We start from the raw sequence: 20,554 nt of genomic DNA, 5'->3' as shown, positions 1-20,554 counted from the left end.
AGAAATTGCAACTTTTGGAAGGCTAATACTTTTCTTCATTCCCAATAAAAAGGAAATTCCACTTAGTATTTAACGTGCCATTATTTTATTGTACAAATATTATAATTGTTCTTTTTCGTCGTTTAGGTATCATATCTAAAAAAAATATTTGATATGAAAATTGTTTGGTCATCCATATTAACTTTAGCATGTTAAAGAAAATAGTTGAAGCAGAGCAGGCATATATTTTGCACCCGAATAATTAAGCAAATACCAAAAAGGTTCCACACATGTATCATGGACCAACTGGTTATGTAAATAATATCACTGTCAACAAATAAAATAGCAATTAACTAATAAACGAACAGCAAATAAACACGAAACTATTTATATCATCTCAACTGATCACATGTACCATCTTGGCTAGATGGTAGTACTTTTGATGGAACACAATTCAGAGTTCAGTTGCTATCGAGAGTCGAGTTGGTGGAAGGACAATTGGACAAAGTGCCCATCCAAGCTGGTGGCTTCATGCCAGTTTGTTCATGAACTGTATTGAACAATGGTGGCAATGCCTTGTAAACACCAGCAATCTCCTTCATAGCGCCGTTGGCACCACTGTCACCGACTTCCCCACCGTTATTAGTCCAAATGCTAATCTTCGGCTGAAGACCACGCACAGCTTCAGCATTGATCTTAGCAATTTCTTGAAACATGCCGCTGTTGATCATCATATAGTCCCTCATGGCCGCATAGTTGCCTCCAAGCGCGTCCCAAAGGGAGCGTAGATATGCGCCTTGGGCTTGTCCGAGGGCCATGAGTCCCTCAGCCTCTTTTTGCTTTGCATAACATTCTGCATCAGCAGCTTGTTGACGAGCATAGAGCTCCGCCTCTGTCGCCTTCTTCTTCGCATAAAAGTCTCCATCGGCAGCTTGTTGACGAGCAAAGAGATGTGCCTCTGCAGTTGCTTTTTGTGCCTCAGCCTCTTTCTCTCTTTGGTAAAGAATTGCATCCGCAGCTTTTTGTTCTCTGTAGAACTCCGAATTTGCCGATTGCACCTTTGTTTCGCATATGAATAATGGTGCTAAATCAAGCTCTGATCTTATGTGCATGCATGTAATAGTAATAGAACAAAAGCGAAACCATATATATATGCTCTATAGTTAGTACATAAAAAGTGCACGAACTTAATTTCTCGTGTGTGCAAATAATACTCCATGAGTCCACATGTATAAGTTATGCAATGCACTTTAACCCTAGTTGGCATGTTCGGGGTCCCTGCTATCAAATTCTTCTGCAAACAAGTCATAAGATTGAAACTTGAAAGTGCTTCTTGAAGTACATTCCCAAAGCATGAAAAGTGCACTTCTAGTTATCTGACATAACTCCTTAGTAACTTTAATATTTATGTGAAAACGCTTTTAGTCATTTCAAAAACATTTTTAAACATGTCGGTGTTGTAATTAATACAAGGAGACCAATACATGCACTTCAAAATCAGCTCATACTAATACATGCATTTTAGATAAAAAGTGCAAGAACCTATGCCACAAATGGTGCAAATAAAACTCCAAAAGTAAGACATATAACACACACACACACACACACACATATAAATCCTGCAATTTAGACACCCTGGTTTTGTGCATTTGTGCTTACTAAAACTCTCTACACTGTCAAAGGTGCAATGAGAGAATAAACCTTAAAGCAAAGTAATAAGTTAATTAAAAAGCTACCTTATATGTTAAGGTTTCACCGAATTTCAGAGCTCAGATTGCTATTAAAAAAACAAGCATATTGGAATAATGCTACAATAAATCAACGATGTAGCTAGGTAATAAGTAATACATTTGGATGACTAAATAATGATTTTTGGTAAGGATATCTTCAAATGAAGATTAAGAAATTCAATGGTTCGACTATATGAAATTTCTATTTGTACGTAGGAGAATGAGATCATCAAAAATAAAAAATAAACAAGTATTATCCTTAGTAAATTATGATCAAATAACACTAGTTAACATAACTTTTTCATCCCAATCCGAAAATATGACACCAATTAATTTGCATCTATATATATTCAATTTATTTGTTTAGAAGGAAAAAGAAACAAGCAGAAGACGCACCTTGGTTTCATACTTAACACTGGCCTCAGTCAATAGCTCAGCCTTAAGCTTCTCCGTCCTAGTCAAGGCATTCATCCTCTCCACCTCCTTTTGCAACTCCGCCTCTCTCAACGCCACCGCCTTCGAAGCCTCCACCTCCGCCACATGCGCCTCCTTTGCCCACCCAGCTTTCTTCTTTGCCAGCTCAGCATTGGCCTTCGCCACCTCAGCCTCCCTAATATTCTCAAACACCTTCACCTCCGCCCTCGTCTTAATCTCCTCCATTTTCCCCTCTCCCTCCCTCTGCGTCCTAAAAATCTTCGTCTCTGCATCAATCTTGGCCGCGTTCTGCAGCGTCAACCCCTCCCTTTCTTTTGACCCTATCTCGCCCTTCTTCTTCGCCTCCGCCACATCAACCCTAGCCTTGTTCGCCGCCTCCATCTGTATCTTCTGCCCCAAGTAGCTAAAATACTCATGCCCACGGACGTCCACCAACTGTTTGACATTTGCATTGTAAATCAAAAGCCCGAATTGATTCAATTCCAACTGAACCTTATCAAACACCTCTTTCTTAAATTCTTTGGTCCCTTTGAACACGTCCTCCATCGTCATCGAGGCGGCCAGAACGCGGGTCTCGCCCTCGATGATGCCCTGGACGAGGTCTTTGACGTGGCTGGAGAGCTGATCGTGGCGGCAGAGGAGCTTAGCGTACTTGTGGAGGCTGGGCACGTCGTCGACGCGGGGACCGATAGTGAAGACGGCGGGGAGGATGAAGGGGAGCTTTTCGGAGCTCATGGCTTGGACTTCGAAGGTGTAGTTGACGGGGGACATGTCGAAGACGCTGCAGGATTGGCCGGGCATAATCCATGCCTTCTTTGCAAGCTTGACGTCATCGATTCCGACTCCGGTGATCACTAAATACTCTGAAGCGTTCGCAACTCTGTACCACAACATGGTTACGCACGTACGTTCTTCTTTGTTCTTTGTTTGTGGGCAGCAGTGCTTAGGGCTAGGATTTTGAAATCTTGGCCGAAAATTTTAACTGTAATTGGACTAGCTAGGGTTTTTTTTTTTTATAGGTAATGGACGTCGAAACTTAATTAATAATTCAATCATCTATAAACATTATCCCTTAAATAAAGGGTTAGGGTTTGGATGGACTTGTGACTCCGAATATATAGTTTCTCATTGTAATTAGACCTCTAATGTAGGAAGAAGACCAGAGAAATATACCACAAACCAAGGAAGGATATAGCAAGGAGGAGCATTCCTAAAAAGATTGCACTTTCTTATTCTTTTCTTTATATATACTGGTATATGAAATTTTTTATTTTTGTTTTTGAAACAGAATGAGAGATGAAGAGAGTGATAGAGAATGTGGGAGTGGGAAGTTTTTATTTTTTATTTTTTTATTTTTAATTAGAGATATGTTAGAATTACATATAGGTGATACTTTGAAGAAAAAAAAAGTAAAATTTGGTTGTGTGAAATTACATTTCTGCCTCATATCTCTTATTCATGTTCTGTTTAATTAGAGGGTTAAACTAGTAATTTCATAAGGTTTTGGTTGACAATTAATGTTTTATTAATTAGTAGGGATATATAATCTATCACCCGTGTACTGTGGATGTAATTCAATTTGGAGTTTTTTTTTTCTTATTCTAAGCAAAAAATAAAAAATAAAAAGAAGAAAAAAATAAATACATTACTGTAGCTGATAATAGGAGAAAAAAGTGGAGTGTGGAAAGGGAAGGGGGGTTTTTGGGGTTGGGGTGGGGGTGGAGAAGCCGCCTGGCGCGAGTTAGGTTTTTTATGGTTTTTTTTATATTTGTTCTTATTATTAAATAAAATTAATGGAAGAATTTTTATTAAAATGTAATTTGAAACCTTTTTTATTAATTTTTATTTTATTAATATGTAGCTTAGATATATATTATTAGGTTTAGAAAAAGAGTTAGGGTTTGGATGGACTTGTGACACCGAATATATAGTTTCTCATTGTAATTAGACCTCTAATATAGGAAGGAGACCAGTGAAATATAACAAACCAAGGATTTCACTATTTAATTAGCAGTTGGAATCGGATAAACTGCTAACTGACCTATTAATTTGCAGTCCGCAGGTATGTAACACTAGGAGAGATTTTTCAGTGTGACCGTCACACGAGGTGATACACTACATGTCTCTATATAAATGGTGGGATATGTATGTTAAAAGGTTAATAACTTAAAAATTAAAAATTTTCACCACTTACATAAAAACAAATGGTATACCATCCGTGTTCCCGTCACAACTAAAAATTTCTCCTAACACTAGATCAAAGTAGAGGATAATAGCTGATCCGTATTACCTGGTCAACTATAATATCCCTTAGCATTTTCATTTGAACTGTTCAAAACCTGTTCTTTTTCCTTTTTGATTTAAAATAAATAAAATTACTTGATCTTTTCATAAAATTACAAATGTTATTAGAATATTATCTGTCCTATAACTTAAGGGTGTACTGTAATCTCCTAATTAATGCTAGTTTAATTATTTGCTGTAAATTATAGTGCACCCAGTTTTATATGACAGCATGGTTGTGTGTTTCACGTAAATGAGTGACCTTGTTTGATAGAATTGTTGGAGTATATTGATCTGACATGGATCAGCGGTGGCTGAGATATATTCTTTGTCCACTCGCCTGTGGATGACTGACTCAAGCATTGTTTCGAGAAATTATTGCTTACAAGAATTTTAAGATTGGAAAGGTTGGAGAGGGAGGGTGGCATGGCCCCAGAGAAGTTACGGTGGTAGAGATCCAAGCGTGCTTAAGGCTGCCATTCCCTATATATAATATATACATCCGCGCGAGACTCAGAAACACCAACAAATACTTCTTATCAGTCACTAAAACAAAATCCTCACTGATCACTAAATACAAGAAAATCTGCAATATCATTAGCTCTAAATTAATGCATGATAGTCCATGATCCGACAGTGATGTAGTACTTTCGATTGAACACAATTCAATTCAGAGTTCAGTTGCTATCGAGAGTCGAGTTGGTGGTAGGAGAATTGGACAAAGTGCCCATCCAAGCCGGTGGCTTCATGCTAGTTTGTTCATATTGATATTTCTGATTCGAATTGTGATGTATTTCATATTTTGAAAGCCTTATGGGAAGGCATATTTATACATAATACAAAGAAAGCTGAAAGCTTTACATCCTACACACTTGTAATCTGACAGCACACATGCACTTGCACTTTCCTTGCTGTGATGTTCTTGCTGTGCTGTCTGAGCACGTTCTGTCTGTGATGACCTTGCTGTGATGTTCTTGCTGTGCTGTCTGAGCACGTTCTGTCTGTGCACGCTGTGCACGTTCTTCCAATACTCCCCCTCAAGCTGGATCCAGTAGGTTGATGGATCCAAGCTTGGAGAGGAGTCTTTGAAATTGATGAGAAGCCAGAGGTTTGGTGAATATATCAGCCAGCTGATCGAGGCTTTTTACATAATGTGTCTGAATCACCTGCGACTGCACTTGTTCACGGACATAATGACAGTCGACTTCAATATGCTTCGTCCTTTCGTGAAAGACGGGGTTTGATGCTATGTGCATGGCAGCCTGGTTGTCACAAAATAAGGTCATTGGTTGAGCTGTGAACACACCTAAGTCACATAAAAGTCCTTTTAGCCATATCAGCTCACACGCGGTTGAGGCCATTGCACGATATTCAGCTTCGGCACTTGATCTTGCGATGACAGTTTGTTTCTTGCTTTTCCACGTGACCAGGTTTCCACCAACAAAGGTACAATAACCAGTGGTGGACTTGCGATCGATTGCGTTTCCTGCCCAATCAGCATCACAGTACCCCATGATTTGAGTGTTGTCATTCTTTGCCATGAGGATGCCACGACCAACAGACCCTTTTAAGTAACGTAAGATTCTTTTGACAAGGTTCAGATGCTCGATGGTGGGAGAGTGCATGAACTGACTGGCAATACTTACTGAATGTGAGATGTCTGGTCTGGTGATCGTTAGGTAGATCAGCTTGCCGACAAGCCTCTGATATAAGCTGATATCCGAGAGTGGCGTGCCTTCCAAGTCAAGCTTGAGCTTGCTATCAAGAGGGGTAAGTGCAGGCTTGGCATCACTCATATTGGCATCTTTAAGTAGGTCCATGACGTACTTTCGTTGATTAAGAAATAGTCCCTTGTAAGAAGATGCCATTTCGATTCCAAGAAAATACTTCAACACCCCAAGATCTTTAACCGCAAATTGTTGTTGAAGTGACTGTTTGAGTGTGGTGATTTCAGCAGCATTATCACCTGTAATTATTAAGTCATCCACATATATCAACACAACTAATTTGCTTGCAGCTCTTGTGCGAACAAATAATGATGAATCTGCATTACTCCTTTTGAAACCAATGCTATGAAGAACGGTACTTAGTTTTGCATACCAAGCACGTGGTGATTGCTTCAGTCCATAAATTGACTTATGTAACTTACACACCAAATTAGGCTCTTGGCTTTGAGGGTGTCCTGGTGGCAATCTCATATAGACTTCTTCTTCAAGATCACCATGTAGAAAGGCGTTCTTCACGTCCATTTGATACATAGACCAACCTTTATTGACGGCAACAAACAATAGAACCCTTACTGAGTTCATTTTTGCAACAGGAGCAAATGTTTCCTTGTAATCCACCTCAAATGTTTGAGTGAATCCTCGAGCCACCAGCCTGGCTTTATGCCTCTCAATCGAACCATCAGAATTAAACTTGATCTTATAGATCCACTTACAGCCCACTGCCTTTTTTCCTTGTGGAAGTTTGGTGATGCTCCAGGTTTTGTGTTGGTCTAGTGCTTTAAGTTCTTCTCTCATTGCTTCTTTCCACACAACTTGATTATTAGCCTCATAAAAGTTTTGAGGCTCACTGTGACTTGAAATGTTGTTAAGAAAGGCAGCATGAGATGGAGTTACCTTTTGATACGACACGTAATTTGAAATTGGATGCCTCGGTTTATATGTGACAAAATCTTGAAACCTTGTGGGAGGTTGTCTATCACGCTGAGGATTGCGTCGAGGTACTAGGAGGTTTGTCTCATCCTCATTCAAATTGTCATCCACTCCTTGAGGATTTTCTATGTTGCCATTGTCATCATCATGCACCGAGTCATCATCATGCACAGAATTATCAGGATGAGTACCTTCATTATTGACTTCAATGGGAGGTGTAGAAGTACAGATTCTTGGTAGAGGAATTAGGTCTAAGATGCACTCCCCCTGACTTGTGGCTTCATGTGATTTGCTGAAAAAAGGGTTAGCTTCATGGAATCGTACATCTTTAGATACAATTATTTTTCTTAGTTGAGGATCATAGCACTTATATCCTTTTTGTGTTGATGAATAACCAAGAAAAATACATTTGAGAGCTCTAGGATCCAACTTATCTCGATGGTGTGACTGTATATGAACAAAACAGACACAGCCAAAGACTCTAAGATGTGAAAGGTCGATTTTTCTTCCTTTCATGACTTCAAGTGGAGATTTAAAACCCAAGACTCGGCTAGGAAGTCTATTGATGATGTACACAGCCGCCATGACTCCTTGTGACCAAAATCTCTTTGGTACGTTCATTTGTAACATTAATGCTCTCGTTTTTTCCAGAATGTCACGATTTTTCCTTTCAGCTACACCATTTTGTTGAGGTGTGCCGACACAACTTGTTTGATGCATGATACCATGCTTGCTCAAATATAATGACATGATATGGGACATATATTCGGTGCCATTGTCAGATCTTAAGGTTTGAATTTGAGAGGAAAAATGGTTCTTAACAAGATTGTGAAAATCCTTAAAAACTTCAATCACTTCACTCTTAGACTTTAAAAGGTACAACCATGTGGCTCTAGAGAAATCATCAACAAAAGTTACATAATACTTATAACCATCAAAAGATTCAAACGTTGGTCCCCATACATCTGAGTGAACTAGTTCGAAAACTTTACTAGTCCTAGATAAGGATGATGTAAAAGGCAATCTGGTGGCTTTAGACAAATGACATGTTTCACACGAAATTAAATCATTACCTAAGTTTGGAAACAAGGAAGACAAAACAGGTTGGGAAGGATGAGCTAAACGTTGATGCCATAATTGACTATCTTGGGATGGACTGGACTTGGCTTGAAATCCTCTGGGACTGTTTTTTTGATATGTAATAGAGGCCATCAAGGTAAAACCCTTCACCAATCGTCTTCTTGGTGAGGCAATCCTGAAAAATGACATTGTGAGGAGAGAAAATGGCCAAACAATTTAAGGTATTGGTGATTTTACCCACAGATAGAAGTTGAAATGGAAAAGAAGGAACAAATAAGGCTACTGACTCAATTTTGTCCGATATTAAGTTGACATTTCCCTTCCCTAAAACCTTAGAACTCTCACCATTGGCAGTTGAGACTTGAGACGGTTTTGAAAATTTTTCAAACTTGTGAAACTTAGAAACATGGTTGGTCATATGATCTGTGACACCCGAATCAATAATCCACAAATCATGCATCATATTTACATTAAGAGCAGTTTTAAAAGCAGTCATGATACCTTGCATGTCATCTTGGGCCATGTGTTGTGTTTCTGTCAGAAATCCAGCAAACTTGCCTAGCAAAGCTTTTGAACTTCCATCTTCAAAGCCAACCGTTTGGTCACTCTTAATCCTTTCTTTCTTGCTTTGAAGATACACTGCAAACTCATTTATAAGTGCAGCTGGATTTGCAGTGAAGCTCTTGAGTGCATCAGACCTATGAGAGGTTGAGGTAGTTGCATTGTTGGCTCTATGTGGTGCACGGTTCAGTCTTTGTGAGCCCTTGTTATCCTTCATGAACTCTGGCTTTAATTCTGGATGTAAAATCCAGCATGTCTCCTTAACGTGACCAGTATAGTTGCAGTGTTGGCACTTTAAGTGTGGATTCTTCACTTTGTATTTTCTTTCGTTGGCTAGATAAGCCCTTGCTTCAGTTACACTGGTTTTTGTGCCAGTGTTCATGACTTTCCTTCGTACTTCTTCACGTTGGATTGTTGCACATACGCTGGTGAATGAAGGTAGTTCGGGGTTCATGAGTATGTGGCTTCGTAGGTCTTCGTATCCTGGATCGAGACTTGACAAGAGTTGAAATATCTTGTCTTCTTCTGCCCTTTTCAGTAGTAAAGACGCCTCGATGGTGTGAGGCCGATACATTTCCAGCTCATTCCACATGCTCTTCATGCTGCCTAGAAGTTGAACAAAGGGCTTTCCTTCTTGTTGTATGTTGGAAATGTTCTTCTTCAATTGAAACACACGTGCAGCATTGTTCTGGCTGCCATACATTTCTTTGACTGTCTGCCATAGTTTGAATGATGATTCAGAATAACTGAATATTTCAGCTAGTTTACGTTCCATGGAATTTAGGAGCCATGACATAACTAGCTGATCCTTGCAAAGCCAGATTTCATAAGTTGGTGAAGAAACATCAGGAACTTCGATGCTTCCATTTATGAACCCTAGCTTGGACCTTCCACCTAGGGCAAGACTCACTGCTCTTGACCAAGGTAAGTAATTAAACTCATTTAACAAGACCGAGCTTAATCTTTGATTTGGATTGACATCCACCTCAGACATGGTTGAGGAGGAAGATATCTGGGAATCTCCAAACGAATAAGAATTCTCTTCCGCCATATAAAGACCTATAAGAATAAAGAAAGATTTTTTTTTTTTTTTTTTTTTTTCTTTCCTTTTTTTTTCGGATTATTTTTTTTTTTTTTTTTTTGATTGTTTTTTTTTTTTTTTTTTTTTTTTTTTTTGAAAACTAATATAAAATTAAATTAAAAAACTAAGGGAACAGAAAATCAGCTTAATTCCCACGCGTGCTCGATGAACTGCCCGGATCAAATCTTCTCGAGCTTCTCGGCTGGCGATCTCCTCCCTCCCGAGGGTCTTGAAATCGATCGAGCAAGCGTGCTTCTCGGGGTACCTGTGAAACCCCGCAGAACGTGGTCCCGCACCTGCACTTGAACCTGGTCAACCCGACCCGTTTCCTGCAAACGGTGCACCGGTTCGGCTGCGACACCACCACGGAGTTAGTTTGGATCTGGCTTTTTCAGAATGCCCATGTACGCCGAGGCTTTGAGCAGCGTCTCGAGTTCTAGCTCTTTTGCGCCGTCGACGGTCACCAAGGTTCCGCCTTTGCTCTGTTCCTGCTCTTGCTGCCGTTTGCTTTCGTTACCCTTTTTCGGATTCTGCACTGTCTGATGTTCCTCGTCGGAATCGAAAGGGTTCACAAGATGGTCGTGACTGAGAAAGAGAGGCGAAGACGAAGACAGCTCCGACACGACAAGACGACCAGTCGTTAACTACCGGCGTTGAATTTGTATTAGCTTCTTTCTTGAGCTTTGCTGTGATTCGCTGATGGGTTGGATTACGTTCTGATGGCAATTTGGTCAGTCGGAGCTGTCATGCATGGCAGCTCTCTCCCCATTTTTCTCTGGTTCATTGACTCGGCGTGAATGCGAACGACATGGATAAGATGATGCAGAAGCAGGTTATTTTTCCTGCTCTGATACCATATTGATATTTCTGATTCGAATTGTGATGTATTTCATATTTTGAAAGCCTTATGGGAAGGCATATTTATACATAATACAAAGAAAGCTGAAAGCTTTACATCCTACACACTTGTAATCTGACAGCACACATGCACTTGCACTTTCCTTGCTGTGATGTTCTTGCTGTGCTGTCTGAGCACGTTCTGTCTGTGATGACCTTGCTGTGATGTTCTTGCTGTGCTGTCTGAGCACGTTCTGTCTGTGCACGCTGTGCACGTTCTTCCAATAGTTCATGAACTGTATTGAACAGTGGTGGCAACGCCTTGTAAACACCAGCAATCTCCTTCATAGCCCCATTGGCACCACCCTCCCCGCAGCCATTAGTCCAAATGCTAATCTTTGGCTTTATACCGCGCACCGCTTCAGCATTGATCTTAGCAACTTCTTGAAGCATGCCACTCTTGATCATCATAAAGTCCCTGATAGCTGCATAGTTGCCTCCGACTGGGTCCAGAAGAGAGAGCAGATATGCGCCTTGGGCGTGTCCGAGGGCCATGAGTCCCTCAGCCTCTTTTTTTCTTGCATAACATTTTGCATCAGCAGCTTGTTGACGAGCATAGAGCTTTGCCTCCGTCGCTTTTTTCTTGGCATAAAAGTCTCCATCAGCAGCTTGTTGACGGGCATAGAGTTATGCCTCTGCAGTTGCTTTTTGTGCCTCAGCCTCTTTCTCTCTTTGGTAAAGAACTGCATCCGTAGCTTTTTGTTCTTTGTAGAACTCCGAATTTGCCGATTGCACCTTTGTTTCACATATGAATGTGGTGTTAAATCAAGCTCTGATCTTATGCTTTATGCTAATAAATTGTTAAGCTTTTGTGCATACATGTAATTGTAATACAAGAAAAGTAAAGCCATATGAGGCATTAGTACATAAAAGTGCATGAAACTTATTTCTGAAGTGCAAATAATATAACATGATACCCTCTGCTCATAGAAATCACAACAAAACTTTTATTAAAATTTCAAATGCATACTTTTAGAAAATACTTAAAAGTGCTTTTTGAATATATAAGCATAAAAAAGTCACAAAAACATGGTCAGAACTGTTTTTAGTTAGCGTAATGTTAAGGAAACAAAATTTGTAAACTAAGTCATCTCAAAACATTCTCCCACCGAATTATAATTAATATGGGGAAGCAATTCAAAACTTGCTGCATCAGTACATAAAAGTGAAAAGAAGCTGCTACAAATCAATTAATCCTCCAAAAGTCAACATATATAAGTTCTTCAAGTTTTATGCTCACTCTCTAGATTATCATATCTCAATGGAATGGAATAAAATCTACGCAAAATTAAACTAGAAGCAACTAATAAGGCTACCACTTACCAGTATCAGAAAAGAAAAGAAAAACTAATCGAGCTACCTTAAGGTACAAACAAGCATTCATCTGTTACTCCATATTTGTGTTGGATCCCAATCATGCATAAGCTTTGAAGTTAGGTTAAACAGTTACAGCTTCCTTAGAAAATGTAAAAGCCCTTATTACTGTTTCACCTATTTTCAAAGCTCATGATGACGATGCAACACAAAACATATGAAAATGATAAATCAATGCACTAATGCTACAGTATTAAACCAAATTTAACAATCGTCGATCTATCATTGTATTGTTCTTCATGCGTATTTACACATAAATTATCAACTATATATAGCATAATATTGTGATTTTGGTCACATATTTTTTCATAGTTGCGTAAATATAATTATTGTTCTCTTAGTCACCAATGCTCAAAGATTGATGGTCACTTCTGATTCACCTTTAAATTTAATATTAAAGGTTGATAGTAAACATTAAAAACACTTCATTTAATCTCAAGATTAATATTAAATTTAAAGATGAATGACTAGAAAACATTTCTGTAGGATTACCAACTTAATTTGCATATGTGCATTCAATTTTACTTTGTTTTGTAAGAAAACAGAAAACCACAGGACGCACCTTGGTTTCATACTCAACATTGGCCTCAGTCAATAACTCAGCCGTAAGCTTCTCCTTCCTAGTCAAGGCATTCATCCTCTCTACCTCCTTTTGCAACTCCGCCTCCCTTAAGGCCACCGCCTTCGAAGCCTCCACCTCCGCCACGTGCGCCTCCTTGGTCCACCCGGCCTTCTTCTTCATCAGATCAGCATCGGCCTCCGCCACCTCTGCCTCCCTCAGATCAGATCAGCATCGGTCCGATGGTGAAGACGGCGGGGAGGGTGAAGGGGAGCATTTCCGAGCTCATGGCTTGGACTTGGAAGGCGTAGTTGACGGGGGTCATGTCGAAGACGGTGCAGGTTTGGCCGGGCATAATCCATGCCTTCTTTGCAAGCTTGATGTCTTCGATTCCGACGCCGGTGATCACTAGATACTCTGAAGCGTTCGCAACTTTGTACCACATGGTCGCGTACGTACGTTGTTCTTTTGTTTGTAGGCAGCAGAGATGAGGGTTATGATTTGAGAACTAAGACGAAAGAAGCAGTAATAGGACTAGCTAGGGTTTTCATTAGGATTTGGGTGTTCAACAAAAACAGCGATAAGGATGATGATTTGAGATCTTGGGCGTAAGTTGTGTAACTGACCTATTAATTTGCAGTTGGTACTTCCAGTGATGAGTAACACAATTTCGATCGAAGTAGCGATAATAGCTCCTCCGAATCAGAATCGTCATTTGAATTCTTAATACATATTCTTTTACATTTTATTTTTAATTTAATATAGACCACGTAATTATGATATGAAAAATGCAGTAAGTGTACATAATATATTCATTCCACAAAAAACTATATACAAATTTGAAATCCCACATATATTTCTCACAATTATTTAAGACATGAGACACAGAAGAATCTGAGATTGGTAAAAGTACTCTTAACTCAATTGAGAGTTTAGTTGCTAGAATGGGAATTGTCCAAAGTGCCCATCCAAGCCGGAGGCGACATGCCGGTTTGTTCATGAACCGTCTTGAACAACGGTGGCAACATCTTGTAAACTCCGGAAATCTCCTTCATAGCCCCATTTGCACCACCATCGCCACCCTCTCCCCCGCCATTAGTCCAAATGCTGATTTTCGGCTGAAGCCCGCGCACGGCCTCGGCGTTGATCTTAGCAATTTCTTGAAACATGCCACTATTGATCATCATAAAGTCTCTCATGGCTGCATAGTTGCCTCCAACTGCATCCAAAAGGTCGCGTAGATATGCACCTTGAGCTTGTCCAAGGGCCATAAGTCCCTCAGCCTCTTTTTTCTTTGCATAAAATTCTCCATCGGCAGCTTGTTGACGTGCATAGAATTCTGCCTCTGCCAATGCCTTTTTGGCATCTGCCTCCTTCTCCCTTTGGTAAAGAATTGCCTCTGAGGCTTTTTGTTTGTTGTATAACTCCCAATTCGCCTCTTGTACCTTTAATTTGTTTATAAACACTGTTGTTAGATAAAGCTTTGACACAATAAACTTTACTAATCTATATATGGATTTGGAATTAATGGATATAAGCAAAGCGAAGGAATATGTCTTATCAACAAAAAAAAAAGGAAAAAGAAAAAAAGAAAAAAAAAAGACTTTTGAAACTCCAATATGCATGTATTTTGTTTGTTAATTAACTGACATAACTTGAGACAGTGGCAGACTCAAGATTTCATATTAGAGTGCGTCTAACAAATTCTAAACCAAAACATCATATAGATGAGTTATATGTTCCAAAACCAAGTATCACCAACTCATGTTGAGAAGCTTCAAGAACATACCAAAGAAAATTGAGATTAAGAGATAAACCAGACATCAATAGTAATCAATAGCAATCAATACAGAGGATTAGATAGATATCTCATCAAGATTAATTACTAATCAATTAACTTAAGCGAGATTTAAGAGTAGAAAGATAAGAAATGATGAACTAACTAGAATTAATAAAAAAATAAAAGAAAGTTTAGAGGAATTTAATGGAAAAAATGAATTGTTTATTATGAGGATTCGTCATTTTGCATTTTGTAAATTTTTCGTTATAAAAGAATGCATGATGACTTTTTTGGAGTTTAAATAGTAGATCGTCACATAAAATTAGACACCTTTGTTTCATACTCAACGCTGGCCTTACTCAAAAACTCAGCCTTGAGCTTCTCCGTCATAGTCAAGGCATTCATCCTCTCAACCTCCGTTTGCAACTCCGCATCCCTCAATGCCACTGCCTTTGCAGCCTCCACCTGCGCCACCTGCGCCTCTTTCGCCCACCCGGCCTTCTTCTTCGCCAGCTCAGCATTTGCCTCGGCCACCTCAGCCTCCCTTACATTCTCATACACCTTCACCTCCGCCTTCACCTTAATCTCCGCCATCCTCCCCTCCCCCTCTCTCTTCGTCCCATATATCTTAGTCTCCGCGTCAATCTTAGCCGCGTTCTGCAATGTCTCCCCCTCCCTCAGCTTCGACCCTATCTCCCCCTTCTTCTTTGCCTCCGCCACATCAACCCTTGCTTGATTCGCCGCCTCCATCTGTGTCTTCTGCCCCAAGTAACTAAAATACTCATGCCCTGGGACATCCACAAGCTGTTTGACATTTGCATTATATATCAAAAGCCCAAACTGGTTAAGTTCCAACTGAACCTTCCCAAACACCTCTTGCTTAAACTCTTTGGTCCCCTTAAACACCTCCTCCATGGTCATCGAGGCCGCGAGAACACGCGTCTCGCCTTCTATGATTCCCTGGACAAGCTCTTTGACGTGGCTGGAGAGCTTGTCATGGCGGGAAATGAGCTTGGCGTACTTGTGGAGGCTTTCCATGTCGTCAATGCGTGGGCCGATGGTGAAGACGGCGGGGAGCATGAAGGGAAGCTTTTCTGAGCTCATGGCTTGGACTTCGAAGGTATAGTTAACCGGGGACATGTCGAAGATTATGAACGACTGGCCGGGAAGGATCCATGCCTTCTTTGCTAGCTTTATGTCGTCGATTCCGACCCCCGTGATCACCAGATACTCTGAAGGGCTTGCAACTCTATACATTTTAGTTCTTGTTTACTTAAGCAATGGCAAGAGATATGGTATGAGTGAAGGGAAAGGAGCAGAGGTATTTATATATAGAGAAATGCACAAGAGAAATAATTTATGTAAGCTGATATCAATTTTCTCAACGGTTACTTCGAAGCTGGTATCGACTTGGAATTTTGGGTAAACCTTGCTTTGATGATGTCAATGGAGAAAAATGGGTTGTCACTTCAGAGGAATTTGCATGCTACTTGCTTCTTCTTTCCTTCATTCTCAGCTTTTAAATGATTTTTTTTTTTTCAATACAAGACGTCAACGGATCGATTTCGGATCGGATTATATTACCCATTTATTTTAACGGATTTAACATAACATAATCTGTTAAGATATCAAATATGTTACAAAAAACGACACAAACACGAAAAACACGACATGATTGCGAGGACTTAGAAGACAACGTGATTCAATTGACAAATTTGGCAAATTCTTTAGTTTATCTAGTTTTTGGTTGTGTGTCCGCTACAATCTTGTTCTTGTTGAGGTCGTTCTCGTTACCATATTGGCAAATGCAGCTGGCAAGGCAACCATTAGAAGAGGTGCCGTACGGTACGGACAAACTATGGTCCTTCAATTCATTTAAGCAAAAAATTTGTAGTTACTTAAGCGACTTCTGTGCGCTAAATTTTTGTCAAATTTGAAACTTGTCATGGTTGTCATAGGGGCATTGATCATTTTAATGTCTTGTGTATGTATGCTTTGTTTTGTTTTTTGTTATTTTGATGAAAGAATATTGCAAAGGCTCGACCCGAAGACTTCCCCTGTAGGGTTGCGTCTTAGACAATTGGATTTTGCCCTTACGGTACGGCCTTGGAAAACTGGCAGATATACTATATCATTCCAAGAGGTTGCATATGGCCACTTTTTTGGGATCATCTTCTTCCCTCCTCTCCTCTTAACACTCATTTGTGTCCCATTGTCTTTATATAAAAATCAATATAAGTTGTTCACAAAACTTAATCACAACCGTTCAAGTAGAAAGAGAGAAAAGGGAGATGGTGAGATTGGAATGTTTTCGTGTGCAGACAATTCGTCCACCTGGTCCGAAGACTAAATCATTAAACTATATGATATAAAAGTTGATGATCTTCAGTGAACATGTTTATTTCTTATTGATGACACTGACACATCATTTAATTTGTAAATTTAGTCAACAAATATGATCTATGTAGCGTTCCTCTATATTTATAAAGAACAATTGGATTTGGAGAACAAAAGACGCAAGGCATAACACCTTGGGAAAGGAGTTGGATGTGCAGCATTCCCTACCAACACCAACTATTGGAATCGTTACGCCGACAAAATTGTAAACAAAATTCATAACTGAAAAATCAAGGCATATTGAAGAAAATGAGAGGAGAAACTCATCCAACTTGAAGGTCGATGCATGCAAAACAAAAAAGATTAAGAGTTTCATTCGTGTCTAACTCCTTCAAACTCCCTCAAAACAAAAAATCATTCATGTCTACATCCTCTACCCTCATACGTACCATAAATGATACGAGTGTTCCCATCAAATTCAAATTCAATCGTCGAAACTAAACGATCTAAAAACACATACCCATGACGACCGTTGGAAATATCGGTGTAAAAGCGATGGCAGTAGCATGGCGCTAGACTAGCTACTAAATAATTGACTGCACTAAATTGGCAATCAATTTGGCAGAGACCCGTCACCCACACAATCGCAACAATATGAATACAAAATGATAAAGGGATAGTAAAATTCATGATAATGGTTCAACAAAAACCTTAATTCACCGTACACGGACCGAATATTTTAAAAGTAAATAAAATGCCAAAAAACAGTTCATCTGTCAAGAGTAGCTCAATCTAAATGCACTTCTTGCACAAAAGTAAAACTAACATACTTCTCAGATATCATATTCCAGTGAATGCTTTCTTCCCAGTTCCAGATGAACCGGCTGGAGTCACCTTCAACACATTAAACCTCACTGTCTTTGACAATGGCCTACAAAATTCAGAGAGAATCACTGATTAAACAAAAGATAAATTGACGACTAATGGGTAAAACAAACTAAAGCATAAGAAACCAATCGTAATAGTTTAACAAGCAACATGCATAAAATCTAACCTGCACTGGCCAATAATGACATAATCTCCCTCTTTCACACGGAAGCAAGGTGAAACGTGAGCCGGAATGTTTGAGTGCCTTTTCTCGTATCTAGAAATAAGTGAAAAATTAATTATCCTCTTGTTAAGAAACAGAACAGAACTTCACTTTCTCATAGTAATTTAGCCTCACCTCTGGTATTTTTTAATATAATGAAGGTAGTTGCGGCGAACAATAATGGTCCTTGACATCTTGGCACTGTGGCAAGTACCAGAGAGAATACGACCCCTGATGGAGACGTTGCCAGTGAAAGGGCACTTCTTGTCAATGTATGTTCCTGCAGTAACATGCAAGCAGTTCTTTCATGTAAAATATGACCACCAAACTTCAAATAACACATCATTCTACCATTTACAAATACAAAACCACTTCAAGCATTATTCACCTCCTGACATCACTCAACTCACTGGATCATCAAATGTACATGTCAAATGGCAACAAGCAACAATAAATTTCAAAGCATTCCACGGCATCTCTAAGTTATAGTACAAGCAAATGAACTGAGACGATACTACAATCCCACCAAAGAACACGAAGTATCACAGTTGTAAGATATTACTCATCATCTAGATATCCGAACTTTAGTCTCAGCTTAAAAAAGATGATAAATTTGTACACATTACACGAGTTCAATCAATCAGGGGTCCATGGATAATAATTAAACAACATAGCCCAAATGCTTGACAATGCAAATAATCTAATAAAAAGTAGGAAAATAGCTCTTTACATAACAATTTAAAGCAAACAAAAACCAAAAAAAATGAAAAACAACAATCGTAAAAGTAAACAGAGAAAAAACAAGAGATTAAAATATACCTTCGATAGCATCTCGGGGGGTCTTGAATCCCAACCCAACACTCTTCCAGAAGCGATTGCCTCCCTTTCCAGGCCTCTTTCCCTTCCCTGTCTTCTTTGAGCTGCAAATATTCATAATATCCACATATATTATATGCCCATTAATCTTAATATTCATGTTATTATATAAAATAAATAAAAAGAACCATTTGATTGCAGCAGAAGCAGATGAACAAAAACACGAACCAAATCGAATTAAAAAGCTCGGAAAATATGAAATTTTGAAATCAATTGGTTACCTGAGGAAAACCTTGGGCTGCTTCAAGAAAGCCTTCTCGGTCTGCAACAAAAACAAGCACGAACGGATAGATTCAGAAAACAGCAAATTTAGAGAGAGAGAGAGAGAGAAAAAGAGAGGGATCGGGATCTACCTGTTCCGCCATTTTGGAGCTGGTTCGAGTAGAGTGGTGGAAGCCGACGCCGTAAGCAGAGAGACTGTAAGCTGTAAGCTGGCGCGAGTTAGGTTTTTTATGGTTTTTTTATATTTGTTCTTATTATTAAATAAAATTAATGGATGATTTTTTATTAAAATGTAATTTGAAACCTTTTTTATTAATTTTTATTTTATTAATATGTAGCTTAGATATATATTATTAGGTTTAGAAAAAGAGTTAGGGTTTGGATGGACTTGTGACACCGAATATATAGTTTCTCATTGTAATTAGACCTCTAATATAGGAAGGAGACCAGTGAAATATAACAAACCAAGGATTTCACTATTTAATTAGCAGTAGGGGTGGAAAAAAATCCCGAAAATCCTGAACCGAACCGAAAAAATCCCGATCCCAAACCAAAAATTTCCCAAACCGAAATTCCCAAAATTTTCGGGATGCTATCCCGAACCAATCCCAAAATTTCGGTATGGGATTCGGGATTGGCTTCTCGATATTTCGGGAATCCCATACCAAATCGAAAATATATAATATTAATTATTATATATATATTTATACATATATATATTATTCTTTTATAATTGATGCTAGTAGTTTCTAATTCATGCTTAGCAACCTAGAATGCCTTACACCTTGTATATTTTTCATGTTCTGTTTGATATTCATGTAGATTTTATTATTGCTGCTGCCATAACTGATGATTTCAGAAGGCTTGATTCTTTTGTCTCTCAACAGATTGCAAAAAGAGTTTAATTAATTTGAATTTTGACTATGATAAAAAGAGTCAAGCATGCCAGTGTTCAATTAAATGGTAGTGTGAATGAAATGAAATTCCTAGTTCATGAATGTGTTCTTGAATTATATATTTGAAGAACAATTCATAATTTCATATTTCAATTTGGGATTCCCGATTTGTCCCAAAATCCCGAAAATATTTCGGGATTCCCGAAATTTGGGATTCCCGAAAATTTGGTTTGGGATTGGTCTTCAAATTCCCGTTCCGAAAATTTTCGGTTTGGGATTCGGGATACTAGTTTCGGTATGGTATCCCATACCGAACCACCCCTAATTAGCATTGGAATCGGATAAACTGTTACTTGACCTATTAATTTGCAGTCCGCAGGTATGAGTAACACTAGTAGAGATTTTTCAGTGTGACCGTCACACGAGATGATATACCACATGTCTCTATATAAATGGTGGGATATGTATGTTAAAAGGTTAATAACTTAAAAATTAAAAAATTTCACCACTTACATAAAAACAAATGGTATACCATCCGTGTTCCCGTCACAACTAAAAATTTCTCCTAACACTACATCAAAGTAGAGGATAATAGCTGATCCGTATTACGTGGTCAACCATAATATCCCTTAGCATTTTCATTTGAACTGTTCAAAACCTGTTTTTTTTCCATTTTGTTTTAAAATAAATAAAATTACTTGATCTTTTCATAAAACT

General features: G+C 38.9%; 4 protein-coding genes across 4 annotated transcripts; all 4 read right to left on the bottom strand.

The window, feature by feature from the left end:
* Positions 1-440: 440 nt before the first annotated feature.
* Positions 441-3,038, bottom strand: LOC137735225 (flotillin-like protein 4). The gene is made up of 2 exons (XM_068474670.1): positions 2,106-3,038; positions 441-1,037 (listed from the first exon to the last, which is right to left on the bottom strand). Exons 1-2 carry the CDS (start codon positions 3,036-3,038, stop codon positions 441-443), a joined length of 1,530 nt encoding a protein of 509 aa, XP_068330771.1.
* A 7,139-nt stretch (positions 3,039-10,177) lies between these two features.
* Positions 10,178-13,081, bottom strand: LOC137734956 (flotillin-like protein 4). Its single transcript, XM_068474338.1, has 5 exons — positions 12,935-13,081; positions 12,640-12,849; positions 11,337-11,438; positions 10,773-11,270; positions 10,178-10,420 (listed from the first exon to the last, which is right to left on the bottom strand). The coding sequence occupies exons 1-5, from the start codon at positions 13,079-13,081 to the stop codon at positions 10,178-10,180; spliced, it is 1,200 nt and encodes a 399-aa protein (XP_068330439.1).
* A 487-nt stretch (positions 13,082-13,568) lies between these two features.
* Positions 13,569-15,673, bottom strand: LOC137731614 (flotillin-like protein 4). Its single transcript, XM_068470775.1, has 2 exons — positions 14,747-15,673; positions 13,569-14,081 (listed from the first exon to the last, which is right to left on the bottom strand). The coding sequence occupies exons 1-2, from the start codon at positions 15,671-15,673 to the stop codon at positions 13,569-13,571; spliced, it is 1,440 nt and encodes a 479-aa protein (XP_068326876.1).
* Positions 15,674-17,468: 1,795 nt separating this feature from the next.
* Positions 17,469-19,145, bottom strand: LOC137731604 (small ribosomal subunit protein uS17). The gene is made up of 6 exons (XM_068470765.1): positions 19,073-19,145; positions 18,941-18,981; positions 18,663-18,763; positions 17,979-18,123; positions 17,808-17,897; positions 17,469-17,684 (listed from the first exon to the last, which is right to left on the bottom strand). The coding sequence occupies exons 1-6, from the start codon at positions 19,082-19,084 to the stop codon at positions 17,594-17,596; spliced, it is 480 nt and encodes a 159-aa protein (XP_068326866.1). The 5' UTR covers positions 19,085-19,145; the 3' UTR covers positions 17,469-17,593.
* Between the last annotated feature and the right edge of the window lie 1,409 nt (positions 19,146-20,554).

This window comes from Pyrus communis, chromosome 1 (assembly GCF_963583255.1).
Source record: "Pyrus communis chromosome 1, drPyrComm1.1, whole genome shotgun sequence".
NCBI classification, from domain to species: Eukaryota; Viridiplantae; Streptophyta; class Magnoliopsida; order Rosales; family Rosaceae; genus Pyrus; species Pyrus communis.
Note: the sequence above shows the minus strand (reverse complement) of the source record. Positions and strands in the feature narration are given on the sequence as shown.

Bases quoted from the DNA above. Each gene is read 5' to 3' on its own strand.
- LOC137735225 (XM_068474670.1), bottom strand. From the start codon at position 3,038: ATGTTGTGGTACAGAGTTGCGAACGCTTCAGAGTATTTAGTGATCACC. The intron at 1,038-2,105 runs GTGCGTCTTCTG...TGCGAAACAAAG, and splicing joins GTGTTAAGTATGAAACCAAG to GTGCAATCGGCAAATTCGGA.
- LOC137734956 (XM_068474338.1), bottom strand. From the start codon at position 13,081: ATGTGGTACAAAGTTGCGAACGCTTCAGAGTATCTAGTGATCACCGGC. The intron at 12,850-12,934 runs GTCCAAGCCATG...GATCTGAGGGAG, and splicing joins CCGTCAACTACGCCTTCCAA to GCAGAGGTGGCGGAGGCCGA. The intron at 11,271-11,336 runs GCATAACTCTAT...AAAGCGACGGAG, and splicing joins CACAAAAAGCAACTGCAGAG to GCAAAGCTCTATGCTCGTCA.
- LOC137731614 (XM_068470775.1), bottom strand. From the start codon at position 15,673: ATGTATAGAGTTGCAAGCCCTTCAGAGTATCTGGTGATCACGGGGGTC. The intron at 14,082-14,746 runs GTGTCTAATTTT...AACAAATTAAAG, and splicing joins GCGTTGAGTATGAAACAAAG to GTACAAGAGGCGAATTGGGA.
- LOC137731604 (XM_068470765.1), bottom strand. The intron at 18,764-18,940 runs GTAACCAATTGA...GAATATTTGCAG, and splicing joins CAGCCCAAGGTTTTCCTCAG to CTCAAAGAAGACAGGGAAGG. The intron at 18,124-18,662 runs GTATATTTTAAT...ATGTTACTGCAG, and splicing joins CCCCCGAGATGCTATCGAAG to GAACATACATTGACAAGAAG.